This window comes from Equus asinus, chromosome 14, assembly GCF_041296235.1.
Source record: "Equus asinus isolate D_3611 breed Donkey chromosome 14, EquAss-T2T_v2, whole genome shotgun sequence".
NCBI lineage: Eukaryota > Metazoa > Chordata > Mammalia > Perissodactyla > Equidae > Equus > Equus asinus.
In genome coordinates, this window is record NC_091803.1 from 46,323,990 (window position 1) to 46,347,271 (window position 23,282).

General features: G+C 40.0%; 1 protein-coding gene across 1 annotated transcript in view; it reads left to right on the forward strand.

The window, feature by feature from the left end:
- CREBBP (CREB binding protein) overlaps positions 1-23,282 on the forward strand; it is a 131,392-nt gene that overhangs the window by 18,531 nt on the left and 89,579 nt on the right. Inside the window, exon 2 of the mRNA XM_014833097.3 lies at positions 5,417-6,129. Within this exon, the coding sequence (XP_014688583.2) occupies positions 5,417-6,129 (713 nt within the window). The remainder of the gene's footprint in view (positions 1-5,416; positions 6,130-23,282) is intronic.

Genomic DNA, 23,282 nt, shown 5'->3' on the forward strand with positions numbered 1-23,282 from the left:
TAGAAGAGTTCATACTGCTGGCCAATAGAAGGTGTGATAAACTGGTTTGTACGTGTGTGACAGAAAAGTCAGCTCTGCCAATACAGAGAATTTGGGGCTCCAAATGCAATTCAAGGGGAAAAATAAGGTATTGTGACAGAAAGAGGACACTTTAGAAAACCTGGGGGAAGATGTGTTTTGTGGACGATTTGTTTAGCTGATGCATTTGAAACTTTTTTCAAACAAAACTATTTTTAAATGTTATTGGCTAGACAAATTGATTCAGCCACTTACCTGGTATTCGATTCTGTAAAATGAAAAGCTTTTTCAGAGTACCTGATAGTAGTTCATTGCTTGTTTAAGGTGAAATACTGATTTCTGATAATGATGAGTAAGAATGGATCTTAGAACGTGTGTGGGATGCCACTTGTCTTTTAGTGTTTAGAAGTGATTGTCCCTGGAATGAAATTTCTGTGTGCAGCTAGAAGTGAAACGTATCTTGTTCCCATGCTTGGTGAAGACCTTCTGTCCCCTGAGGCAGGCTGAGTTTGGTTGTTAGGAAGGACTTTCTCCTTCCTAAGCCACTGTATGGACGCCCCAGCCTTGTATGAGTGTGATAGAGACTGGGAGGCCTGTGGCTGCTTTTCTCTCCCATCAGCTGAATGAAAGGGGTGAATTCCAGGTTGGTGGCCAGCAAGCCCCAAAGGAGGGAAAATTTCTGTCTCTGGCTGTGGAAGAGTGACAGGCTCTGTTTGCTCCTTGTTGTGTGATGGGGAAGTTTCTGCTAAGGGTGAAGCCCTGGAAAGCGCGCTGCCCATGGATCTCATTCAGCCTCAGCTTTGCTCTCTCCTGGGTTCCTTGGTGACTTGGTGGAGAGAAGGGAACTTACCTGGGACTGGAAGTGGGAGTGCTCAATCTTGAATCTTAGGAACTTCCGGTGATTCAGGTTGCTATTGCTCAACCCATGTGTGAGGACTCTTTGTTGTGCAGAAAGCAGAGCCATATTATATTGCAATATCCTGGCTTTCCTTCTTCACTCTCCTTTGCCACTTTTTTGAACTAGGGAAAAGTAGTGACAGTAATGGTGAGAAGAAGGGTCATGGTGTGGGTATGGATGTGCCTTCCACAAACCCTGTGCTACCTGTCTTGTCTTTTTAAAAAGCCACACGTTGTATATTTGGTTGTGTACATGCTCATATGTGTTTAGACAGGCAGGTGAGGACATAAGTACAGTTAGTCAGCCCTTTCTGTGCCCCTACAGCTGTGAGATGTGTTTGGACTGAAACAGGATACGAAAAAGTGGTCAAGGTGGACAGAATGTGGCAGACCAGTAAAAAACCAAAACCAGAAAATGAGCCTGCTCTGACTGTAAAAGTCACAGGTGCATTTGGACTGGAACTAGAATAAACCATACAAGAAAACTGGTAAATTTGAGAGAGTCAGGATAGTGGGTGAGTTTTTAGAGGTAAGAAATTGTAAAGTTTTTGTGCATGATGGAGTAAAATAACCATATCGGTGGCACAGAGTGCTCCTGTCCGGCTTTCACCGTGGACCCCTGGGATGTTGTCCCCGTTTCACAGACAAGGCCATTAAGATGCAGAGGACACAGGGCTAATTGATTAAGCAAGGATTTGAACTCGGGTGTTCCCCTTCGCATGTTCTTTTTTCATTTCCATTTCTAATTCCTACACAGAACCAGGGCCCCTGATGCTGCCCCTGCTGTGTTTAACTGTGCTTTCGGGTTTGCCTGGCTGTGGTCTCCTGGAAAAAGTGCGTGGGGACGCTTGGAAGAGCAGTTGGGCGCTTCGCAGGTGGTTCCAAACTATAAATGTAGGAGCTTTGGAGCTCAGTTTCTGGTTTATGGTGCTTGGAACCGGCTCTTCCTCCTCCTCCCCTCCCCACAAATAGAGAGGAAACCCGATCTCTATCAAAATGGCTCCCACTTTCTGGTTTAGAGGAAGTTTCGTTTTCATGTTCATAGATTAAGGAGCACTGCATTAAAAAGATCACAGGTTGATTTTTTTAAAGAGTACTGAGTAAAAATGTGTGTGCATTTGGACAAAACTTGGAAGGCAACAAGCAAAATGTTAATTATGTTAGAGGGTTGTTTTGTTTTTACTTTATTTCATGTGATCTTTGTCTCTGGAGACCTTAGTGAATCTCCAGATTCAGGACAACACAATAGCATAAAAACTATGGAATGGAACCCACAAAACCACTTTGAGACGCAGAAGCTGGGTAATGGCCAGCAGCAAGCCCTAATCAGTGGTTCTTTCTCAGGCTGTCCGCTGTAGCCAGGAATGGGTTCCTGCCGTCTCTTCATAACTGCATGTCCCATAACCATGAGGAAGCAACCCCAAATTGAGGGACGTTCTACTAAACAACTGGCCTATCCGCTTCAAAAACGTCAGAGTTAACAGGGCCGGCCCCACGGCCGAGTGGTTAAGTTCGCATGCTCCGCTTCAGTGTTCCAGGGTTTTGCCAGTTCGTATCCTGGGTGCGGACATGGCACCGCTCATCAGGCCACGTTGAGGCGGCGTCCCACATACCACAACTAGAAGGACCCACAACTAAAATACACACGTACTTACTGGGGGATTTGGGGAAAAAAAGCAGAAAAAAAAAAGATTGGCAGTAGATGTTAGCTCAGGTGCCAATCTTTAAAAAAAAATGTCAGAGTTAAGAAAAGCAGAGTCTGAGGAACCTTTCTAGATGAAAGGAGAAGACAAAGGCATGGCAACTAAGTGCAGTGGGGTCCTGAATTGAATCTTAGACCAGGAGAATAATTGTCATAAAGGGCATTTTTGGGACAACTGGCCAAATGAGAGTTAGGATTATCAATATATTATATCATACAATGTACAACATATTGTATAAGTGTTGTATCAATGTTAAATTTCCTGAATTTGATAAATGTACTGTGCTTATGTAAGAGTCTTAGGAGCTGTGTAGTGAAGTACTTGGGAGGAAAGTCTCGTATTGTCTGCAGCTCACTCTCACAGGTTCTGTAGAAACTGTGTGTGTGTGTGCGTGCGTGTGCACGCACGCTTACAAGTAATATGTAATTCCAGCCCGGTCGGAAGAAATAGGTCTATGTTGAAGGTGGTTTACTAGGCCTGTGTACAGAGAGCTCTGGAGACTGGAAAGCGGGACGGTGAGTTCTGCACGGGCGGCCTGAAGACACTCTTCATAGTCAGGTTTAATCCGAGTAAGGGCCAAGGGTGGGGTTTCCTAGACTGAGAGAGAGCGTCCAGAAGAAAGATTGCTGATGCATGGGGCAACTCACTGTGTTGTGCCTGGAACGTAGGGTGCATCAGGAGGACGGGGAGAAAGAGGACTGAGAAGTGGACAGGGGCCACCTCCTGATGGCCTCAGATGCCATACAAAGGAGTTTGACCTTCATCCATAGACATAATGGAGATATCAGGGTGCCTTCAGCTACAACTCCAGCTGGATGGCTTAAATGATAGGAAATGTATTTCCTCACGTCATAGGAAGTCTGAAGGCAGCGACGTTCCACGGTTGGATAATTCAGCTCAGAGATGACTTCACCAGCCCAAGTGTTTGTAGTTTTTGCTGCAGCCATCCTTAGTGTGAGAGTGAAGTCTCCTCTCCTGGTTGAAGAGGGTTGCCACAATTCCATGATGAAATCTGGTGAAGAAAAGGAAGATCTCTTTCTGAGCATCCCTTAAAATTAGGAGGGAAAACCTTTTCCAAAACTTTCTTGGTTGACTTGCCTTCAGTTTCCTTAGCTGGGCTTGTGTCACCACAAAGGGAAAGTGTTTGTAGAGATTCGCTCCTCCGGTCACTCTCACTCCTGTGGCCGGGAACTGTTGCCCTTCCTTATAGGAACCTGCGAGCAGCTGCCCGAGGCGGGTTGTTGGGTGAGCAGTCGTTAGGGTCTGCCCCATGGAGAACAGTTTTCACTTTTCTAAAAGTGGATAGTGGAAGGAGGAGTAGCTATGTTAAATTAAAAAAAAAATAGCTACATGCACTCATCCGCTCACTTTACCAGTCCGACTTTCTTTTTGGTGTGTTACTTTCCAGCCACTGCCCACGTGCACTTGCTTTAGTTCTGGTCTTACTCTCTGTGCCGTTTTGCATACAGTTTCCATTTGCATGTTTTACATAACATAAAAACATTTTCCTGCATTTCTGCAGTTTTCATGATTATTTTAATAGATGTTCAATGTTTTATAATGTAATAGCAATTTATGAAACCTTCTCTGATTGGATAACAATAATAGTAGTAGCTGATACTGAGTATTTCCCACCCACAGGCACTGTTTACATGCTTTACATTTGTTAATTCATTTAGTCCTCACAACACCCCTATGAGGTGTAGTGGTCATTATCACCCCCAGTTTCCAGATGAGGAAACTGAGGCACAGACAGTCTAAGTAACTTACCCAAGGTCACAGAGCTAATAAGTGGGGGGCTAGACACAGAGCCGGGGTTCTAATGCAGGCAGTCTGGGGCTGGAGTCTGTAACCATTAGGCTACGCTGCCTCTGGGTCTTCTTTGCATTTGTTCTGCTGTTGGAGATTTCTGCATATCTTGTCCTTTACACATGCACACATAGCCAGGTTGTTGTGGGTTGAAGAATGCATCATCGATGGGGGCTTAGAGATGACATATATAGACCACATGTTAGAGGAACGTTACTTTGAGAGGGACCAGAAGAAAGGAGTTGCTTTAATTGTCGTGTGTGATCACCAGGAAGGATGATCTCTTTTGTTTACTGTTTTATCTTCCTTTGTGATACGTATCTGCTTATCTTTTGTGCATTTATACTTAGAAGTCAGTATGCTTTTCATCTTTCTGTATGATTGACAATTAACCTCTTTCATATGATACAGGTATTTTTTAAGCTTCTATTTTCTTGTACTTTTAACTGTTTTTAGTTTCTCTATATCTTTATTATTATTTTCTGCAGCTTCAACGCTTTGAGAAATCTCATTTTCTGTTCAGGCTGCCTTTTTTAATTTACCTTTTAAATATGTCAATCACTTAAGCTTGGCTTTAATTTGCCGAAATTGCTGTTCATCTAACCTGATGCCCAATTACTTTTTTTACACATATTCTTTAAAGCATTTTAACATTACAGTTCAGCAAATTTTTTAACTTCCCATTGTTTTTCTTTAATTTGTACATCTACTGTTGTCCTTACACCACATTATTTAATTATTGTTTTAGAATATGTGATAAAATCAAGTAGGGCTAGCCCTCCTCTTGTTTAACTTTTCTGTCTTCAGAATTTGAAAAATATTCTTCCTCCTTTTATTTTCCCACATGAACTTTCAAGTCATTTTGACATTACCCTTAAGACATACTAATGTCTCTGTTAGACCCCCTTTAGGTTAAGATCACAGTAACATGTGACAGAGAGCTATTCTGGCTGCTTAGTTTCTCATTTCCATTTCTGTTTAATTTCTAGATTTTGGATCATTGTTTGACTTGGAAAATGATCTTCCCGATGAGCTGATCCCCAATGGAGGAGAATTAAGCCTTTTAAACAGTGGGAACCTTGTTCCAGATGCTGCTTCCAAACATAAACAACTGTCGGAGCTTCTGCGTGGAGGCAGCGGCTCTACTATCAACCCAGGAATAGGAAATGTGAGCGCCAGCAGCCCCGTGCAGCAGGGCCTCGGCGGCCAGGCCCAAGGGCAGCCAAACAGTGCGAACCTGGGCAGCCTAGGTGCCATGGGCAAGAGCCCTCTGAACCAGGGAGATTCTTCCGCCCCCAGCCTGCCCAAACAGGCGGCCAGCACCTCTGGGCCCACTCCCCCTGCTTCCCAAGCACTGAATCCGCAAGCACAAAAGCAAGTGGGGCTGGTGACCAGCAGCCCTGCCACGTCGCAAACAGGACCTGGGATCTGCATGAACGCTAACTTTAACCAGACCCATCCAGGCCTCCTCAATAGTAACTCTGGCCATAGTTTAATGAACCAGGCCCAGCAAGGGCAGGCGCAAGTCATGAATGGATCCCTTGGGGCTGCTGGCAGAGGAAGGGGAGCTGGAATGCCGTACCCTGCTCCGGCTATGCAGGGGGCCACGAGCAGTGTGCTGGCTGAGACTTTAACGCAGGTTTCACCCCAAATGGCCAGTCATGCGGGACTGAACACGGCGCAGGCGGGAGGCATGACCAAGGTAAGTGAGTTTCAGAGCTTTGAATGCTTTCTACTAACCTGGGACATGTTCCTTTCCTCCTTCAGGCTTTCTTCCTGCCTCTCCTACTTGGAAGAGACAGATTTCCTATCTGGAGCCCTTCTTTCTGGGATAAAGATCTCTGTCCCATGTCTTAAAGTGGGAATTCTTCAAGAAGCCAGCATTAGAACAGCCCACAGGTCAGGCAGTTGAAAATACAGGGAATATGGTTGGACTTGCTACCAGTTTTCAACCTCTGGGGAAAATGTGTAGAAATAGGACCACATGGTTGAAAGAGACAAATTCTGCTTGGAATCGGTTTTTTGTTGCATCAGCAAATCTGGTAAAGGCTGCTTTACCTTCACTTTACCTCACTGACCGGGTTCTTACTCTGTATTCCCTTTCCTTTTTACACCACCTGGTGAAATGTCTGTTGTCACAGTCTCCACTTAGTGAAGATGCGTATTCCAAGCTGGTTAGCTACCTGCCACAGTTAACAGGGAAGAGGTGGCATGGCAGAGCCAGGAGGCAGCTTGGACCCTCAGTTCTCAGAGGAAGCTCCAGAGCAGTGGTTCTCAAAGCGCAGTCTCTGGGCCAGCAGCAGCAGCATCACCCAAGAGCTTGTTAGAAGTGCCAAGCTACTGACTCAGCAGCTGGGGGTGGGGCCCAGCACTGTGGGCTTTAAGAAGCCTTCAGGTGGTTGTGAGGCATGCTCAAGGTTGAAAGCTCTGCTCTAGGGAAAGGCCTGGGCTGGGGTGTGCAGCCACCAGCCATGCATTTGGCATGTAGAGTAGGAACTGAACTTGGAGAGCAGGGAAAGCAAAATGCCAAGGTAGATCTGAGACACCTGGAAAAGATGAAAGCTGACAAGGGAAAAGAGTGCGGGCTGGTTCCCGCTGAAGTAACGAACAGCACAGAAGCTCTGAGACGAGGCTTCTAAACTGCAGCACCAGGGCACCTGTTTCAGGCAGTATTTGGTACAGCAAATTCCAGAATGGTAGAACAGTTTGGGCTTTTCCTTGGATTTGATTAGTCCCGCTTAAGGGAAAGGAAGAAATAAGAGCAGAAGGCAATTTCCCCCCAAGGTTGATTGCAAGCAGTAGGTGGCGGATACGAAGCCCTGTGAGCATCTTAGGTAAGGAGAGGATTTTTCTTAAACTTAAGAAAGAAAAGTGAAGTAGTTTCCAACATTAAAATTGCATCTATCTCTTGAAACATTAGCGAGGGGGAATGTGAAAAATTTTTGTTGCCCTGGCATTTGGAGAGGGGTCTGTGTATGCATGTGCCTTTTCAAGTTGGCTTGAGAAGGGCTTTCCAGTGGGTTTGGGCTTCCTGGATAGATTGGTGTTTGTTCCTTCCTAATTCACTCATCACCCCACTCCATGCTACCCAGTTACAAAAATAAACCTTTTTATTTTGGAGAAATTACACAAATACTTTTCAATCATATACATATACTTTTGTAGACATAATAACATAATTCAGGGCTTCTCGAACTTGATCTTAGAACTCCTGGATAATCATAAAAATTATTGAGGGCCCTAAGGAGATTTCTTTAAAATGTGGATTATATCTTTCAATATTTGCTACATTAGATACTAAAACAGGGACTTTTAAAACACAAACACACATTCCATTTGCCGTTAAACACAATAACATTGCATGTCACGGAGCCTTTGGAAAACTCCTCTGTGTTCTTATGAGAGAATGAGAGTGAAAGGGGCAAAGAATGTCTTAGTATTTTATGAAAATAGTTTTGGGCCCTTGACTCTACTTGGAGAGCCATTGATAATATGTATCCCTAGAAGTTAGACTTGGTATACCCAAACACGTGCCCTTCTCACATGTGAGTAAATGGACGATTTCTTCATCTAATCGGATGTCCACTAAATATTCAAATGTTCAGTGGTTTCATACGTCATAGTTTGTTTTTACAGGTTGTTTTTCAAAATCTGAATAACCCATATTTTAATCAGTTGATATGACTCTTAAGAATCTCTTAATCTCTAGGCCCCTTACAATTTATCTTTTGAAGAATCTGGTGGTTTTGTTTGTTGTTTCTTTTTTGTTCTGGGGAGTTTCCTGCAGTCTGCGCTTTGCCGATTCCATCCTATAGCTCCATGTTCCTCCATCCGCCCAGGTTTTTCATTCCTTTGTACAGAACGATCTTTCTTTCACACGACACTTCGTGAGTGTTCACTGTGTGGAAAGTAAGCCGTGTTAGTGATGTGGGGCAGTCATCTCTGTTCCCTATAGGTATCCCAAAGAGGCCTACAGCAGAGGAGGGGGTGGGGACTGGCGGGTTGTCATGGCCTTGGTGGGACAAAAGAACAAACGATGGTGGTGGGCAAATAGAGCAAGAGGCATTCATTGTAAGCCATTCTTCTCTCTGACATAACGATAGCGAGCCAAATAAGACTTTTAAATGCACACAAGGAAAAATAAACTTTTTTTAAAGATAATTTTGTTTTAAAAATTATCATTACACAGGAAGTGCGTATTTCCTATAAAATAATTCAAATAAGAATAAAAAAGCAGCCCCTCACACCTTACAGATAACCACTTCCGTATAGGTGTATTTCTTAACATACACCCTTTTTAAATACCAAACGGAACCAAACTACATAAGCACCTTGCTGGTTTACCTAACAGTATACTCTAGATGCCTTGCCGTGTCAGTGCACACAGAGTTTTCTGTTTTCCCTCATAGCAGAGTATTCCATTATATGATGCACCGTGATTTGTGTCCTCTGATGATGGACATTTGGATTGTTTCTGACTTCTCATTAGTGCAAACAGTGCCGCAGTGAGTTCTCCTTGTGTGGGCATATCCACAGGCATCATGGAAGAGAGTTTGAAAAGCTAGGTTACTGGGTCAAAGACCCAGTTAATTTTGTTTTTAGAAAGTGATCATGCCCATGATTTAACAACAAACAACCAAAAGAAGTAAAGCACTAAGGATAAGAACTGAAAAGTTACTCTTCCTTAATTCTTAACTTTTGGTTCTCCTAAATTCTATCACCAAAGGCAAGTACTATTTCTTATCTATCTTGCCAGGGCTGGTCTGTGCATAGAAAGGCATAGAGAGAGGGGTGTGTGTGTGTGTGTATCTCTCTGTGCATAGAAAGGCATAGAGAGAGGGGGGTGTGTGTGTGTGTGTGTATCTCTCTGTGCATAGAAAGGCATAGAGAGAGGTGTGTGTGTGTGTATCTCTGTGCATAGAAAGGCATAGAGAGAGGGGTGTGTGTGTGTGTGTGTGTGTGTGTATCTCCCCTAAGCATAAAGAGTAGTATAGTGTAACTCCTGTCTGTTTGTATGTATACGTACACCTCCTTCCTGCCGCTTAACACTGTAGGTTGGAAGTGGTTCCCTGTTGGACACAGCCTTCAGTCATTATTACTCGGTATGGGACGGCAGTAGTCCCTGAGTGGGTATGTCTTCGTTTGTAGGACTGGTGCCCTACTGGCTGGAAATTAGGTTGTTTGCAGTATTTTGCTGTTATACCCGTTTTGATTTGTATATACATCTTTGTACAGTTCAGTGACTGTATCTGCTGGATAAATTCTTGAAAGTGAAATTTGTGGATTAAAGGATATTGGCATTTCTAATAAACGTAGATATTGCCAAATACTCTTCAAGACTGTTGTGCAGATTATACCCTCACCAACACTGATATCATTCTTTTACTGATTTGCCATTCTCTTAGGCAAATTGTCTCAAGTAAAATGTCTTTTCATAAGTTCATAGATATTTGTACTTTGCTGTTGCTCATTTTGTCTGTTTTTCTGGTGCATTGTTTCCCATTTTTTCTTGTTGGTTTGTATTTTTAATGTTCTTTGTATATTAAAGGTTTAAGCCTTTTAATAAATGTAAATTTTTCCCTCCTTTTTATTTGCTAAAGTCTGTCTTACTAGGAATGTGGCCACATAGGTTTACAGTACAATTGATAGTTTTGTGTTTTTACCAAGTGGATGTTTTCAGTTTTTTTAGAAACAAATGTATCCATTTTTTCCCTTTATGGCTTTTGGGTTTTATGTCATGTTTAGTCTCTATTCGAAAATTATGAAATACCCACCTGAATTTTTTCGCCTTATACTTCACATCTTTAACTCAGAATTTATTTTGGCTTGAGTGGGTTATAGAGATCTAGCTGTATTTTTTTTCCCAAATTATAGTCATCTCAGTACCATTTAGATACTGCTAACCCATCTTTTCTTTCCCCCAATGGGAAATACCATTTTTGGTATATTTTGTTTAGTTTTCACATATATAGGGTTTGGGTCTAATTCTGGACTTTCTTTTCATTGATCTTTGCTTATCCTGTGCCAACAAATAACTGTCCCAGCTGTATAATGAATTTTAATATATGTTGGAGCTGGTTGCTTTCTCAATAATCCAGTATTTTCTTGGCCATTCTTATAAGATACTCTTCCAGATGTGTGGTTCTCAGCCCTGTGTGCACATCAACGTTATCTGGGGTGTTCTAAAAAAAATATGATTCCCGAATCCCACTGCAGACCAATTGAGTTAGAATCTCTGGGGTATGCATGAGCATTAATATAGTTTATAGTTCCTCAGATGATTTTCATGGCAGCCAGAGTTGAGAACCACTGTTTCAGATAAACTTGAGTACTATTTTTCAAACTCTTAAAAACGAATAAAAATCTTGGGATTTGATTTGGGTTATAGCGAACTTTATAAATCATTTAAGGAGGAATTTGCCGTTTTAGCAGTTTTGTGGCTTCCTGAGTTGTCTCATCTTATACATATAAGTTATGCCTTTTCATGGAGTCTTAAGTTGCTCAGAAGCATAGTGTAGTTTTCTTTATATAGGTAATATGCCTTTCTCATTAAGTTTATCTCTGGATGTATTAATGGGTTTATTGTTGCTGTTGGGGATGAGTTGTTCTATTCCATTACCTAACTGTTACTTTAATGTAGGAAAGATTTTGATGCATATATGTACCTTTGGTAATCTAGCCACTTTATGGAATTCTCTTATTTATTCCAATTCTTTTTCAGGTGATTCTCTTGGGTTTTCCTAGTAGACAGTCGTCTTTTACATTATTGATACTTTGGTCGTCTTCTTGCCAGTATGGTGGTCCCTTGGTATTCACAGGGGATTGGTTCCAGGACCCCTGCAGGATACCAAAGTCCACAGATGCTCAAGTTTCTCATATAAAATGGTGTAGTATTTGCGTATAACCTATACACATCCTCCTATATCCAGTCAACCCTCCATATTTGCAGTTTTTGCATCCGTGGAATCGGAGGGCCAACTGTATTCATTGTACTGTGCCGTTTTATGTAAGGTGCTTGAGGATCCACAGATCTTTGTACCCATGGAGTTCCTGGAACGAATCCCCCATGGATACCGAGGGACGACTGTACTTTAAATCATGCCTAGAGTGCTTATAATACTTAATGCAATGTAAATGCTATGTGAATAGTTGTTATACTGTATTGTTTAGGGAACAATGACAAGAAAACAAAGTCTGTATGTGTTCAGTGCGGCTGTAACCGTTGTGCGCTTTTCAGTCCGAGGTTGGTTGAACCCACAGATGGGGAACCCGCAGATATGGAGGGCCAACTGTATTTCTACCAGTGTTTATGCTCTTGGGCATCCCTATCTTGTATCAAGTAGAGATGTGTCCACTGTTTATTATTAAGTATAATGTGAGCTTTGGTTTGCAGTCATTTTAAATTGGGGCATAATCTGTTCCTCATTTATTAGATGTTGGATTTTGTGAAATTCATTTTTGATATCATTGGCTATTACCCTGTGATTTTTTTCTCTTTTGTTTTATTTATGTGACAAATTATCTCAGTAGGTTTCCTAATATCAAATTGAACCATCTCTGTAGTTGTGAAATTAAAAGTTAATGTATTGGTGAATTTTATTTGCTAGTGTTTCATTTAGAATTTTTGCTTCTCGCTAATCAGTGAGATTGATCTGTAGTTATTGTTGGTGTTTTGTCGGGTTGTGATATCAATGTTCTATTGACTTGGTTCGAAAGTTTGGAAGCCTTTGACATCTGTTCTCTGGAATGGTTTAGCACTTGAATGATCTGTTCCTTGAAAAATTCAGAGACTTCACCTGTATGGGCTTGAACCTTTTTCTCCTTGGGGATGACTTAAGATCTTTGGCAAAACTTTTGCTATTTTATATAGATGTTGGCCTTTTTAGACTGTTGGTCTCTTGGGTCAGTATGTTTTCCTTTTAGAAAAGTCTAAATTTACTTTGATTTTGAGAAAAACTCAAAATATTTAACTCTTTGACTCCTCATTAAAAAATATAAAGTGGGAGCCAGGCTTCTTGGCCTGGTGGTTAAAGTTTGGCACTCTCATCACTTCAACATCCCAGGTTCATTTCCCATAACAGAACCATACCACCTGTCTTTCGGTTGCCATGCTGTGGTGGTGGCTCACGTAGAAGAACTAGTAGGACTTACAGCTAGGATATACAACCATGCAGTGGGGTTTTGGGTGGCGGGGCAGGGAGAGGAAGATTGGAACAGATGTCAGCTCAGGGTGACTCCTTCCCTGTAAAAATAAATAAATAAATAAATAAAATATATATGAAGTGGGTACTATGTACTATTCCCATGTTATAGATTAAGAAATGGATATACACATGCGTATGTGCCCCTTTACCCCTTTCACCCTCTGCCCCCCCTCTTCCCTTCTGGTAACTGCCGATCTGTTCTCCTTATCTATGTGTCTTTGTTTATCTTCCACATATGAGTGAAATATATGTATGGTGATGGATGGAAACTAGACTTTTTTTGGTGAACACAATTCAGTCTATACAGAACCTGAAATATAACAGTGTACACCTGAAATTTACACAAGTTGTAAGTCAGTGTGACCTTAATAAATTAATTTAGAAAAAAGAAATGGAGGCACACAGAAGGGAGGAAATGAAGGAAAGTTCATCACTTCCCACAGTCACAGAGCCAGTAACTGGGAGAAGCAGGACTGGATCCCATGTGGTCTGGCTAGGGGTCTCTTAATCACCAAGCTGTGCACCCTGTTCTTGGGTCAGTTTGAGAAGTTATATTTTAATAGAAATTCTTTTCATCCAGGCTTTAAAATTCATTAACTTATAGTTGTGCAAAAATTCTTATAATTTTAGATGTTTTCAATGTTTGTCATTATTTCCCCCTTCTCATTACTAATTTTGTGTGACTCAAAGAAAATATTTAAAATAGAGAACACAAGCCATTTCAACAACATGGCAGTAATGTGAACAAGGTATGTTATGATTTAAAAAACAAAATGAAAGAATTTCTCCACTTCAACAGTAGCAAAACTTGATATGTTATCTTTTTTTGGTAGCATATTCTAGTTTTCTACTAGAAATAACCCGAACACTTGTCTTTTAGAAGGAAAGCAAAAAAGATAAATGTAAGTGGGCTTTAGAATCCGTACAAACACTCAGGTTTTCTCCTGGTTACAGATGTCGAGATGTTTCTCTGCACAGAGGAGGTGGCAGAGGGCAGCCAGGAACTAGTAAAAAGAGGAAGGTGGTGTGATGTATCTGGCCAAGGAATCCAGAATCTTTCCAATTCTGAGGTTGATAAAAATGTACTTTTGTCGCCTTAGAAATCCTTTTAGTCCTTTCTTAGAAGTAACAAATCTGAAATGGGACCAAAATAGTTGTTAAGGTTAAGCTTTCTTCACAGGGGATGAGACTAGGGCTTTTTTTTTTTTTTTTAATTTTATTGAGTGAATGATAGGTTACAATCTTGTGAAATTTCAGTTGTACATTAATGTATGTCATTCGTGTTGTAGGTGCACCACTTCACCCTTTGTGCCCACCCCCCACCCAACCTTTCCCCTGGTAGCCACTAATCTGTTCTCTTTGTCTAGGGCTTATTTTTTGATCAGATTTTTGAAATCTTCTTTTTTAGGAAGTGGTCAGAAAACATAGCACTTGCTTTTGCCTGGAGCTCTCCCTAAGGAGTAAAGGTTTTGATTTAGATCCAGACCCCTGGACCCAGTCAACTAACACTGTGGTCAGAGAGGATAAAGCAGTGGCTTTCAGACTTGAGTATCCAGCAGAATCACCCTAGGCTTGTTAACTTTGAATCCTGGGCCCCTCCCCAGAGTTCCTGGTTTAGCAGATTTGGGGTGGGGCCTGAGAATTTGCATTTTTACCAACTCCCTGATGACCCTAGTTGTGCTGGTCAGGGACCACACTCTGAGTACCTGTGCACTGAAGGAACTGATTAGCGGTATATGGTCAGTAAAGAATTGGTAGAACCAAGTTGGCTATTGACTCATCCATCTTCTCTATTTTGGAACAATAATTGGAAATTTCTAATATTTAATAGCAAGAGAAATAATGTACATTTGCCTAATGTTTTTATCTTTCTCATGTAATGTTATCTGATCCTTAAAATGCAAAGAAAATAAGGGAATTTTATATTAAGTAAATCCTAATTTGGCCTTTTAAAAAAGATCACAATGAAAATAAATGGTCAGTTTATAGAATGAAAAGACTGAAAGCTTTGAATTAATAGTTTGCTGTGGGATGTAGATAGCTCCTATAGGCATGGGTCTTTGGTAGAAATGTTAAGCAGTCTTGTTACCAGTTAGTAGTCTTATCCTGACTTCAATGGAAGGTGATCATAGTTCTCCTTTAAAATATGTGATTCAGCATGTGCTACCTTCCTATGATAATTATCCATGAATTTATTTCTTTTAAAAACTTTTAAATTAAGTGAGATCATGTATGTATATGAAGTGTCTTGAGCACAGATAGTTCTTGATATGCCTATTGTTGTTAGTAGCAGCAGCCGCCGCTGCCCAGCTGCCTTGCCGGGGTGCAGTCCACCTCGGTGCTTAGAAGCAGAGCGTGGGCTCTGGAGTAGCTGCCTCAGTCAAGTCCAGGCTCCACTAATTATTAGCCATGAGAAAATTATGTAACCATTCTGGGTCTTAGTTCTTTTGTCTTTTATTTATTTATATTTATTTATTGTTGTTATTGTTTTGTCTTTTAAATGAGGTTAATAATAGTACCTACCTTTGAGAATTGTGTAGATTAAAAGGGGGTAATGCTACTATGTCTCTCTTGGAGTTGTTGTGCTGAATAAATGAGATGGTGTATGTATAATTCTTTTTTTTTTTTTTTAAGATTTTATTTTTTCCTTTTTCTCCCCAAAGCCCCCCGGTACATAGTTGTGTATTCTTCGTTGTGGGTCCTTCTGGTTGTGGCATGTGGGACACTGCCTCAGCGTGGTTTGATGAGCAGTGCCATGTCCGCGCCCAGGATTCGAACTAACGAAACACTGGGCCGCCTGCAGCGGAGCACGCGAACTTAACCACTCGGCCATGGGGCCAGCCCCAGGTGTATGTATAATTCTTAACACAGTGCCCGGGTTCACTGAAAAACTTTCAGAGGTGGGTTGGTTAGCTGGCCGGGTGGATGCTTTCTTGCATAAAGGATTTGAGATAACCACAAAACATTTCAAGTGATAATGGAAATGCTTTTCCAGTGTTTTCAGAGAATATTTTCCAGTAATAAAATAGTTGCTATTTATTGTGCAAAATTTGAAAGTCTGGAGAAGAAACATTGCCCATAAAATCTTGTCACCCAGTTCATAATTAGTGTTAATTTTTTTGTTGTTATCCCTACCCGTCTTTTATGTATAATTTTGTATCTCTTTTTCAAGTCTTAAGTTGTAGTCATGTGTCTTTTTTCCAGTTAACTTTGTAACTGATGATTTTCTGTTAACACAGACTGAATGAATGTTTTGTATAATAGCAACATTGAATACTTCAATTTGATAAGTCTCCTGGATGACTACTTTGAAGAGTAATATTTGCAAGAAAAACCAATCAACCTTGTTACTTTCCAACTAAAGATCACCTGTTAGGATCTGGAGTTAAAGACCTGCATGTGTTAATTTTTAAAATATTTTATGGTTTTACTTTTGGAGTATAATTTACATAGAGTGAAATGCACAGATCTTAAGAGTTGCAGTTTGATGCATTTGTCAAAACTCATGTAACCCACACCCTTATCAAGAATATAGGGCATTTCCGTTACCCCAGAAAGTTTGTATTCCTCACTTTTCCTGACCCCCTACCCCTACTCTGACAATCACTACTTTCTTTCACCATGGATGAGTTTTGTCTGCTCTCAGGCTTCATGTAAATGAATTCATACAGTATGTACTTTTTTTGCAATGCTGCTTTTTGCTCATGATGTTTTTGAGATTCATCCATGTTGTTGCCTGAATCAGTAGTTCTTTTTATTGCTAAATAGTATTCCATTGTATGAATATACCATGATTTGCTTATCCAGTCTCCTATTCATGGACATTGTGGTGGTTTCCAGTTTGGAGCTATTAAGAATAAAGCTTCTGTGATCATTTTTGTGTAAGTCTTTGTGTGGACATAGAAATTTTCGTGTCTCTTGGATAGATAACTGGGAATGGAATTGACTGGATAAGGAGAGGTTTGTGTCTGGCCTTTCTAGTCCAGAAGTCGGCAGACTATAGCCCATGGGCCAGAACTGTTTTTATATAGCCCACAACATGAGTGGTTTTTATATTTTTAAAGGGTTGAGGGGTGGAAACCGTAGGTTGCCTGCTAAGGCTAAAATATTTACTCACTGGCCCTTTACAGAAAAAGTCTGCCACCCCTGTTCTAGTCTATTCTCATTGACTTATCTGGCTATTTCTTTAGCTTTATAGTAAGTATTAAAATCAAGTTATTTAGTTTCTCGTTTTCATTTCTGTTTAATTTCTAGATTTTGTATCATTGTTTGACTTGTTGGTTGCAATATGGAGAAATATAATTGATTTTTCTGTATTAACATCATATCCTGTAACCTTGCTAAACTCACTTATTAGTTTTGTTAGTTATTTGGTAGATGCTTTAGAATTTTTTATGTCATGTTTTCTTTGAATACAGACGGTTTTACTTCGTCCTTTCTAATCTGTATGCCTTTTGTTTTTCTGGCTTTTCTGCTGTTCCTGAGACCTCCAGTACAGTGTTTAATGAAAGTAGTGAGAGTCTGTATCCCATGTCTTGTTCCTGATCTGTAGTGGAAAGCATTCAGTCGTTTGTTGTTAAGTATGGTGTTAGTTGTAGGCTTTTTAACCTATCCTTTATCAGGTTGAGAAAGGCCCCTACTGTTCCTAGGGCCTTTTTTGCTGGATCTTTTGATCATAAATGATTGCTGAATTTCATCAAATACTTTTTCTGCATCTATTGAGATGATCGTAGGTATTTTCTTTATTCTATTAATGTGGTGAAGTACATCTTTCTAAATATTGAACCAGCCTTACATTCCTGGGTTAACCTCACTTGATCGTCTGGCATTATCTTTTCATAGATTACTGGATCTGGTTTATTAAAGTATTGTTCTTTTATCATCTGTATTCATGAGGGATATGGGTCTGTATTTTCTTGCAATGTCCTTATTTGGTTTTGGTGTCAAGAATATACTGGCTTCATAAAGTTACTTGAGAATTGCTCCCTTTTCCCTTCTTTTCTGGAAGAGTTTGTATAAGATTACTATTTTTTATTCCTTAAATGTTTGATAAAATTCACCTGTAAAACCATCTGGGTCTAGAGTTTTCCTTGTGGGATTGTTTTTTAGTTATGATTCAGTTAGTTTAATAGGTACAGGCTATTTGAAATTTTCATTTCTTGTTTAATTTTGGCAATTTGTGTTTTTCAAGGAATTAATCCATTTCTTCTAAGTTCCTAAGAACTTAGGCATAAAGATGTTCATAGTAGTCCCTTAATTTCCTTTTAATACCTACAGAATCTGTGATAATGTCCAGTGCCCCCTCTTTCAATCTGATATCTATAGTTTGTGTTTCTCTCTTTTATTTTTCCCTAATTAACTTAGGTAGGAGTTTGTCAACTTTATTGAAATTTTCAAACAACCAACTTTTGACTTGTTGATTTTCTCCTGTTTTCCATACCAGTGATTCTCTTAGTTATTTTCTTCTACTTTGGGTTTTCTTTACTCTTACTAGCTTCTTGAGGTAGGCACTTCAATCATTGATTCTAGACTTTTCCAATATTAACATTTGAACAATAAATTCCAACCTAAATATTTCTCTACACTGCATCCCATAAATTTTGACATGTTTGTTTTTATCATTTAGTTCAACATATTTTTATATTTTACTTGTGGTTTCTTCTTTGACTCATGTTTTTAGGTAGAAGTGTGTTGTTTAATTTTCAGGTGTTTGGGAATTTTGCGGGTATTATTTCATTGTTGATTTCTAATTCTCTGGTCAGAGAATACGCTCTATATGACTTTTTTCCTTTGAAATTGATTGAAACTTGTTGTATGGCCCAGTGTATAGTCTCTCTTGATGAGTGTTCTATGTATGCTTGAAAAAAATGTGTATAGTGTTTTGTAAATGTCAATTAGAGTAAGTTGGTTGATAGTGTTCAAATCAGTTATATCCTTACTGATTTTTTTGTCTCTTCTATCAGTTGTCGAGAGAGGAGTGTTAAAATAGCCAACTATAATTATACATTTGTCTATTTTTCTTTTAGTCAGAATGAAATCTGACTACTTGTTTCGTGTATTTTGAAGCCCTTTGATTGGGTGAATATATATTTTGGATTACTTGGTCTTCCTGATGAGTTGAGCCTTTTATCATTCTGAAATGTTCCTCTTTATTTCTGTTAATATTTTTGGCTTGAAATCTGCTTTGTCTCATTAAGATAGCCACTCCTAGTTCCTTGTGATTAATATTTCTTTTTTACCCTCTTGAAGTGTGTCTCTTATAAAGAGCGTATAGTTGGGACTTGTTTTTAATTTATTCTGACAATCTCGGTCTTTTAGTGGAGTGTTTGGCTTATTTACACTGTGTTGATACAGTTGGATTGAGGTCTCCCATTTTGCTATTTGTTTTCTGTTTGTCCCTTCTGTGTTTTGTTCTTCTCCTGCCCTTCTTTGGAAGGCTCATTCCAGTATCTGTGTGTGTTCCATACATGATCTTTTGTTTGTTTAAATATATAATTCTAGGGGCTGGCCCCGCGGCCGAGTGGTTAAGTTTGCGCGCCTCTGCTTTGGCGGCCCAGGGTTTCACTGGTTCAGATCCTGGGCGCGGACATGGCACCGCTCATCAGGCCATGCTGAGGCGGTGTCCCACATGCCACAACTAGAAGGACCCATAACTAAAAGTATACAACTATCTACTGGGGGGGATTTGGGGAGGAAAAAATAAGATTGGCAAGTTGTTAGCTCAGGTGCCAATCTTTAAAAAAAAAGAAGATTGGCAACAGATGTTAGCTCAGGTGCCAATCTTTAAAAAATAAATAAATATATAATTCTAATTATAAGTCACATTTTCCTGCCTCTGCATGTTCAGTAGTTTTTGACTATGTCCTGGACATTGTGGATATGTTGCTGAATATGAGTTTGGTTGTCTTCCTTTAGAGACTGTTGGGTTTTGTTCTGGCCAATCCTTTTAAGGCTTGTTTTTAAACTTTCTTAAGGCAGGTCTTGAGGAGTCCTGCTCCTTAGACGTCGTCTTTTTGGGGTCTTAGTTCAATTCCTAGGATGTTCAGCAAGATCTTGAACCTCTGGCTGGTCAGAACTTCTATGTCTCCAGCACTGGGCTCCTCTGGAATCTGTTCAGTGCATAATTCTTAGTAGTAGCTGACCACAAGCTCTCTTAAGCCTCTTCTTATACTCTTCCCTGGACCTACTCTCTGTTGCCTGTGGCTTTCTGTATTTTGTTATTTGTTGCCTGTGGTTTCTTGGTTGGGAAACTTGCTGGATCTGAATGAACAAACAGAATTTCTGGAGGGGGTCTGAAGCTGTGAGCTTGACTCTCAGGCCAGCCCCCACTATGGCAAGTGCAGCAGCTTCAGAGATGGGCTAAAGGGACAGGCTTCCCCTGGCATGGCAAGAGACAGCAGATTACGAGGAAGTTTGGAAACATCTTTGTATCTAAGCCTTGAAGTTACCCTGTAACTACTCAATAGGTGACAGGTTTGAAGCACAGAAATCACATATTTTACGTAGGATCGCAGATGGGAGTTGGTGGCCCAGGATTCAAGCCCAAGGTCTGTTTGAAAACTTGGCTCTTTGTATTTGTCTCCATGCTTTTCCGCTAGTACAAACACTTTAGGAATCATTCTCAAACCCAGCCATTAACCTCTCTCTCAGACTTTGACATAGATTAGGGTAGTGCTTCCTAAACTTTAATGATTTAAGGATCACCTTGGGATCTTGTTAAGATGCAAATTCTGATTCAGGAGGTCTTAGGGGTGGGGCACTGTGAGTTGCTTTTCTAACCAGCTCTGGAAGGGGCTGGTGCTGTGGCTTTGCTCTCCAGGCAGTAGAGTGTGTACTCTATTCTGATGATGTGAGCTTACCTTAGGGTGTATCGTGGGTGCCCATTGGTGATAGGATGCATCACACTTCAAAAGTTATCTCTGTTATTTCCTTCCTTGTTCACCGTAGAAATTTGGGAAGTGCTAAACCTAACATTCTTTATGTAAATGGGTCCAAAGCATGACTTTAAGGATCAACTTCTCCAAAATGTTTCTGCATTATTTTGGAAAGAGTTAGTTTACTGTAGATGGTAATTTGCTGTCCATCTGTCACCAAGTTAAAACATTTAGAGTTTTTATGTTGATTACCGTGTAATACTTCTGGCATTTTTCAGAATTATATAATGACTATAACATAAAATTTCAGTATGGTCCTGTTATGAACAAGGATAACAATTACTGTATTTACTCTTCCTGAAGTCTAAGAGAAGAGCGAGCAAATGTCACTCCTTGTAGGGAGTGACATTTCTCAAGTGCCCGTTGTGCTGGGCTCTGTGGTGGGTGCTTTGCAGCATGATCTCCCTTCATCTCATGTTTAATAATCCTGTGAGGTAGGTACCATATCTGTTTTACACATGGAATAAAATACTCTGAGCCACTTTCCTGCTTCCCAGGAAATTATTCAAGATGACACATGTTAGAAAGTCTCAGACTTTGACTTACAATCCACCTGTCTGACTCCAAAGTCTGTATTTTCTCTGCTGCACAATTTTGTCTGTAATATAGCAGGATTAAAAATGTGGTAGGTAAGTGCGTAATGCCTAATTTTCTGTATATGGGTCAGGTTTCCCCCTCATCTACAAAATTTATAAAACAGATAACTTGGAGAGTGAGTCTAATTTCCCAGGAGTATCTTTTTGTAGTATGAAAGGATTTGCTGCTTACACCTTCCTAGAAACACACCCATGGATACTTTTCTGGCTAGAGAAAAATGTGTGTTTACCTTATGTGCAGGAGGCCAACATAATTACAGTTTCTTTAAACATGATTTTAGAAAATGATCTTCTTAAATGTTTTTCTTAAATTACTATTACTATAGCAAAAAAAGGTTTGATTTGTGACTTTCTGGGTTTTTAAATTTTGAAAACCCACAAAAGAGCAAACAATAATCTAATCATGTTTCCATTAGTGAGAGTTAACACATGTTGATATTTATTAGATTTTCTTAATAGTTTTTTCTATTTCTAAAGTATACTTTTTATTTTTTAGAATAGTTTTAGATTTATAGAAAAATTGGAATAGAGGATTCCTGTATCTGTCCTTTCTCCTCCCCCCAGTTACACAGTTTCTCCTAATATTAACATCTTATATTAGTATGGTACATTTGTCGCAATTAATGAACCCGTATTGATACATTATTATTATTAACTGAAATCCATACAAATTTCCTTAATTTTTCTCTCATGTCCTCCTCCTCTTTTAAGATTCCATCCAGGACACCACATTACATTTAATTGTCATGTCTCCTTAGGCTCCTCTTGGCTGTGCCTTTTTCTCAGACTTTCCTTGTTTTTGATGACTTCACAGCTTTGAGGAGAACTAGTCAGGTGTATTTAGGATTCCCCTTTATTGGAATTTGGCTGATGTTTTTCTCATGACAAGACTGGGGTTATGTGCTTACAGGGTTACAGAAGGAAGAGAATAAAGTGCCGTTTTTATCACAGCATGTCCAGGGTGCATGCTGTCAGCATGACTTATCACTGTGGTTGATGTCGCCCTTGGTCACCTGGCCGAGGTCGTGTCTGTCGAGTGTCTCCGCTGTAGTGTTCCTCCTCCTTCCCCTTTCCGTGCTGTCCTCTTTGCAAGGGAGTCACTGCGCAGCCCACACTTCGGGGTGAGGGTTGTATCCTACTCCCTTGCTGTGGAGTGTGTACATAGTTTATTTGGAATGCTTCTGCATGGGAGATTTGTCTTCATAGTTTTTTTAAATAAATAAAATTTAGCACATTAAAAGTGTAAGTGCCTTATATATGATATACATATTCATCTCAGTTTTTAAAAAAAACTTGGTTTTGTTAAAATCGATACATACAGATTTGATTATTTTTAACTTGTATTCATATGACTTTTTAAGTTCTTCCTTGTATTTTTTCTTTTACAGTTTTTCTCTTGTTTGTGCAAACTTTTGAAGGTATACAACACTCTAAAAATTTACAAGAGGTTCAAATAGTGGGTGTGGCTGAATCTCAGAAACAAGAGGTTTTGTCCTAGTAATTTTTTAAATAAAGATGTGCTCACAAATAGAGTTTCCCCCAAGTATCTTTTACGTGTGTGTGTGTGTGAGGAGCATTGTCCCTGAGCTAACATCTGTTGCCAGTCTTCCTCTTTTTGCTTGAGGAAGGTTGTCACTGAGCTAACATCTGTGCCAGTGTTCCTTTGTTTTATGTGGCATGTCACCACAGTCTGACTTGACAAACAGTGCTAGGTCTGTGCCTGGGATCTGAACGTGTGAACTCCAGGCCACAGAAGCAGAGCACACAAACTTAGCCAGTACACCACTGGGCTGGCCCACCCCCTAAGTGTCTTTGATCATTTTTGATTTGCTTGGTAAAGTGCATTCTGTGTGCACAAAAATTCTTTTTTTGTTTTTTGTTTTTGGTTGCCTGCTGAGGAGTAAGCACCTTTCCTGAATGTTCTAATGAGGCAAGTGTCCAGAGTGCTCTAAACAGCACCTGTTAAGAGCTACGAATTGAATGTTGATTATGTTTCCTATTCAGGAGGTGCAAATAATTATCAGTGGATTGCAATTCCAAGGCCATAGTTCTGTATATATACATCCTGTGCACGTTATTATGTATTTTAGGATAAGAATGTGGCACTTTGGTTGGTGGCTT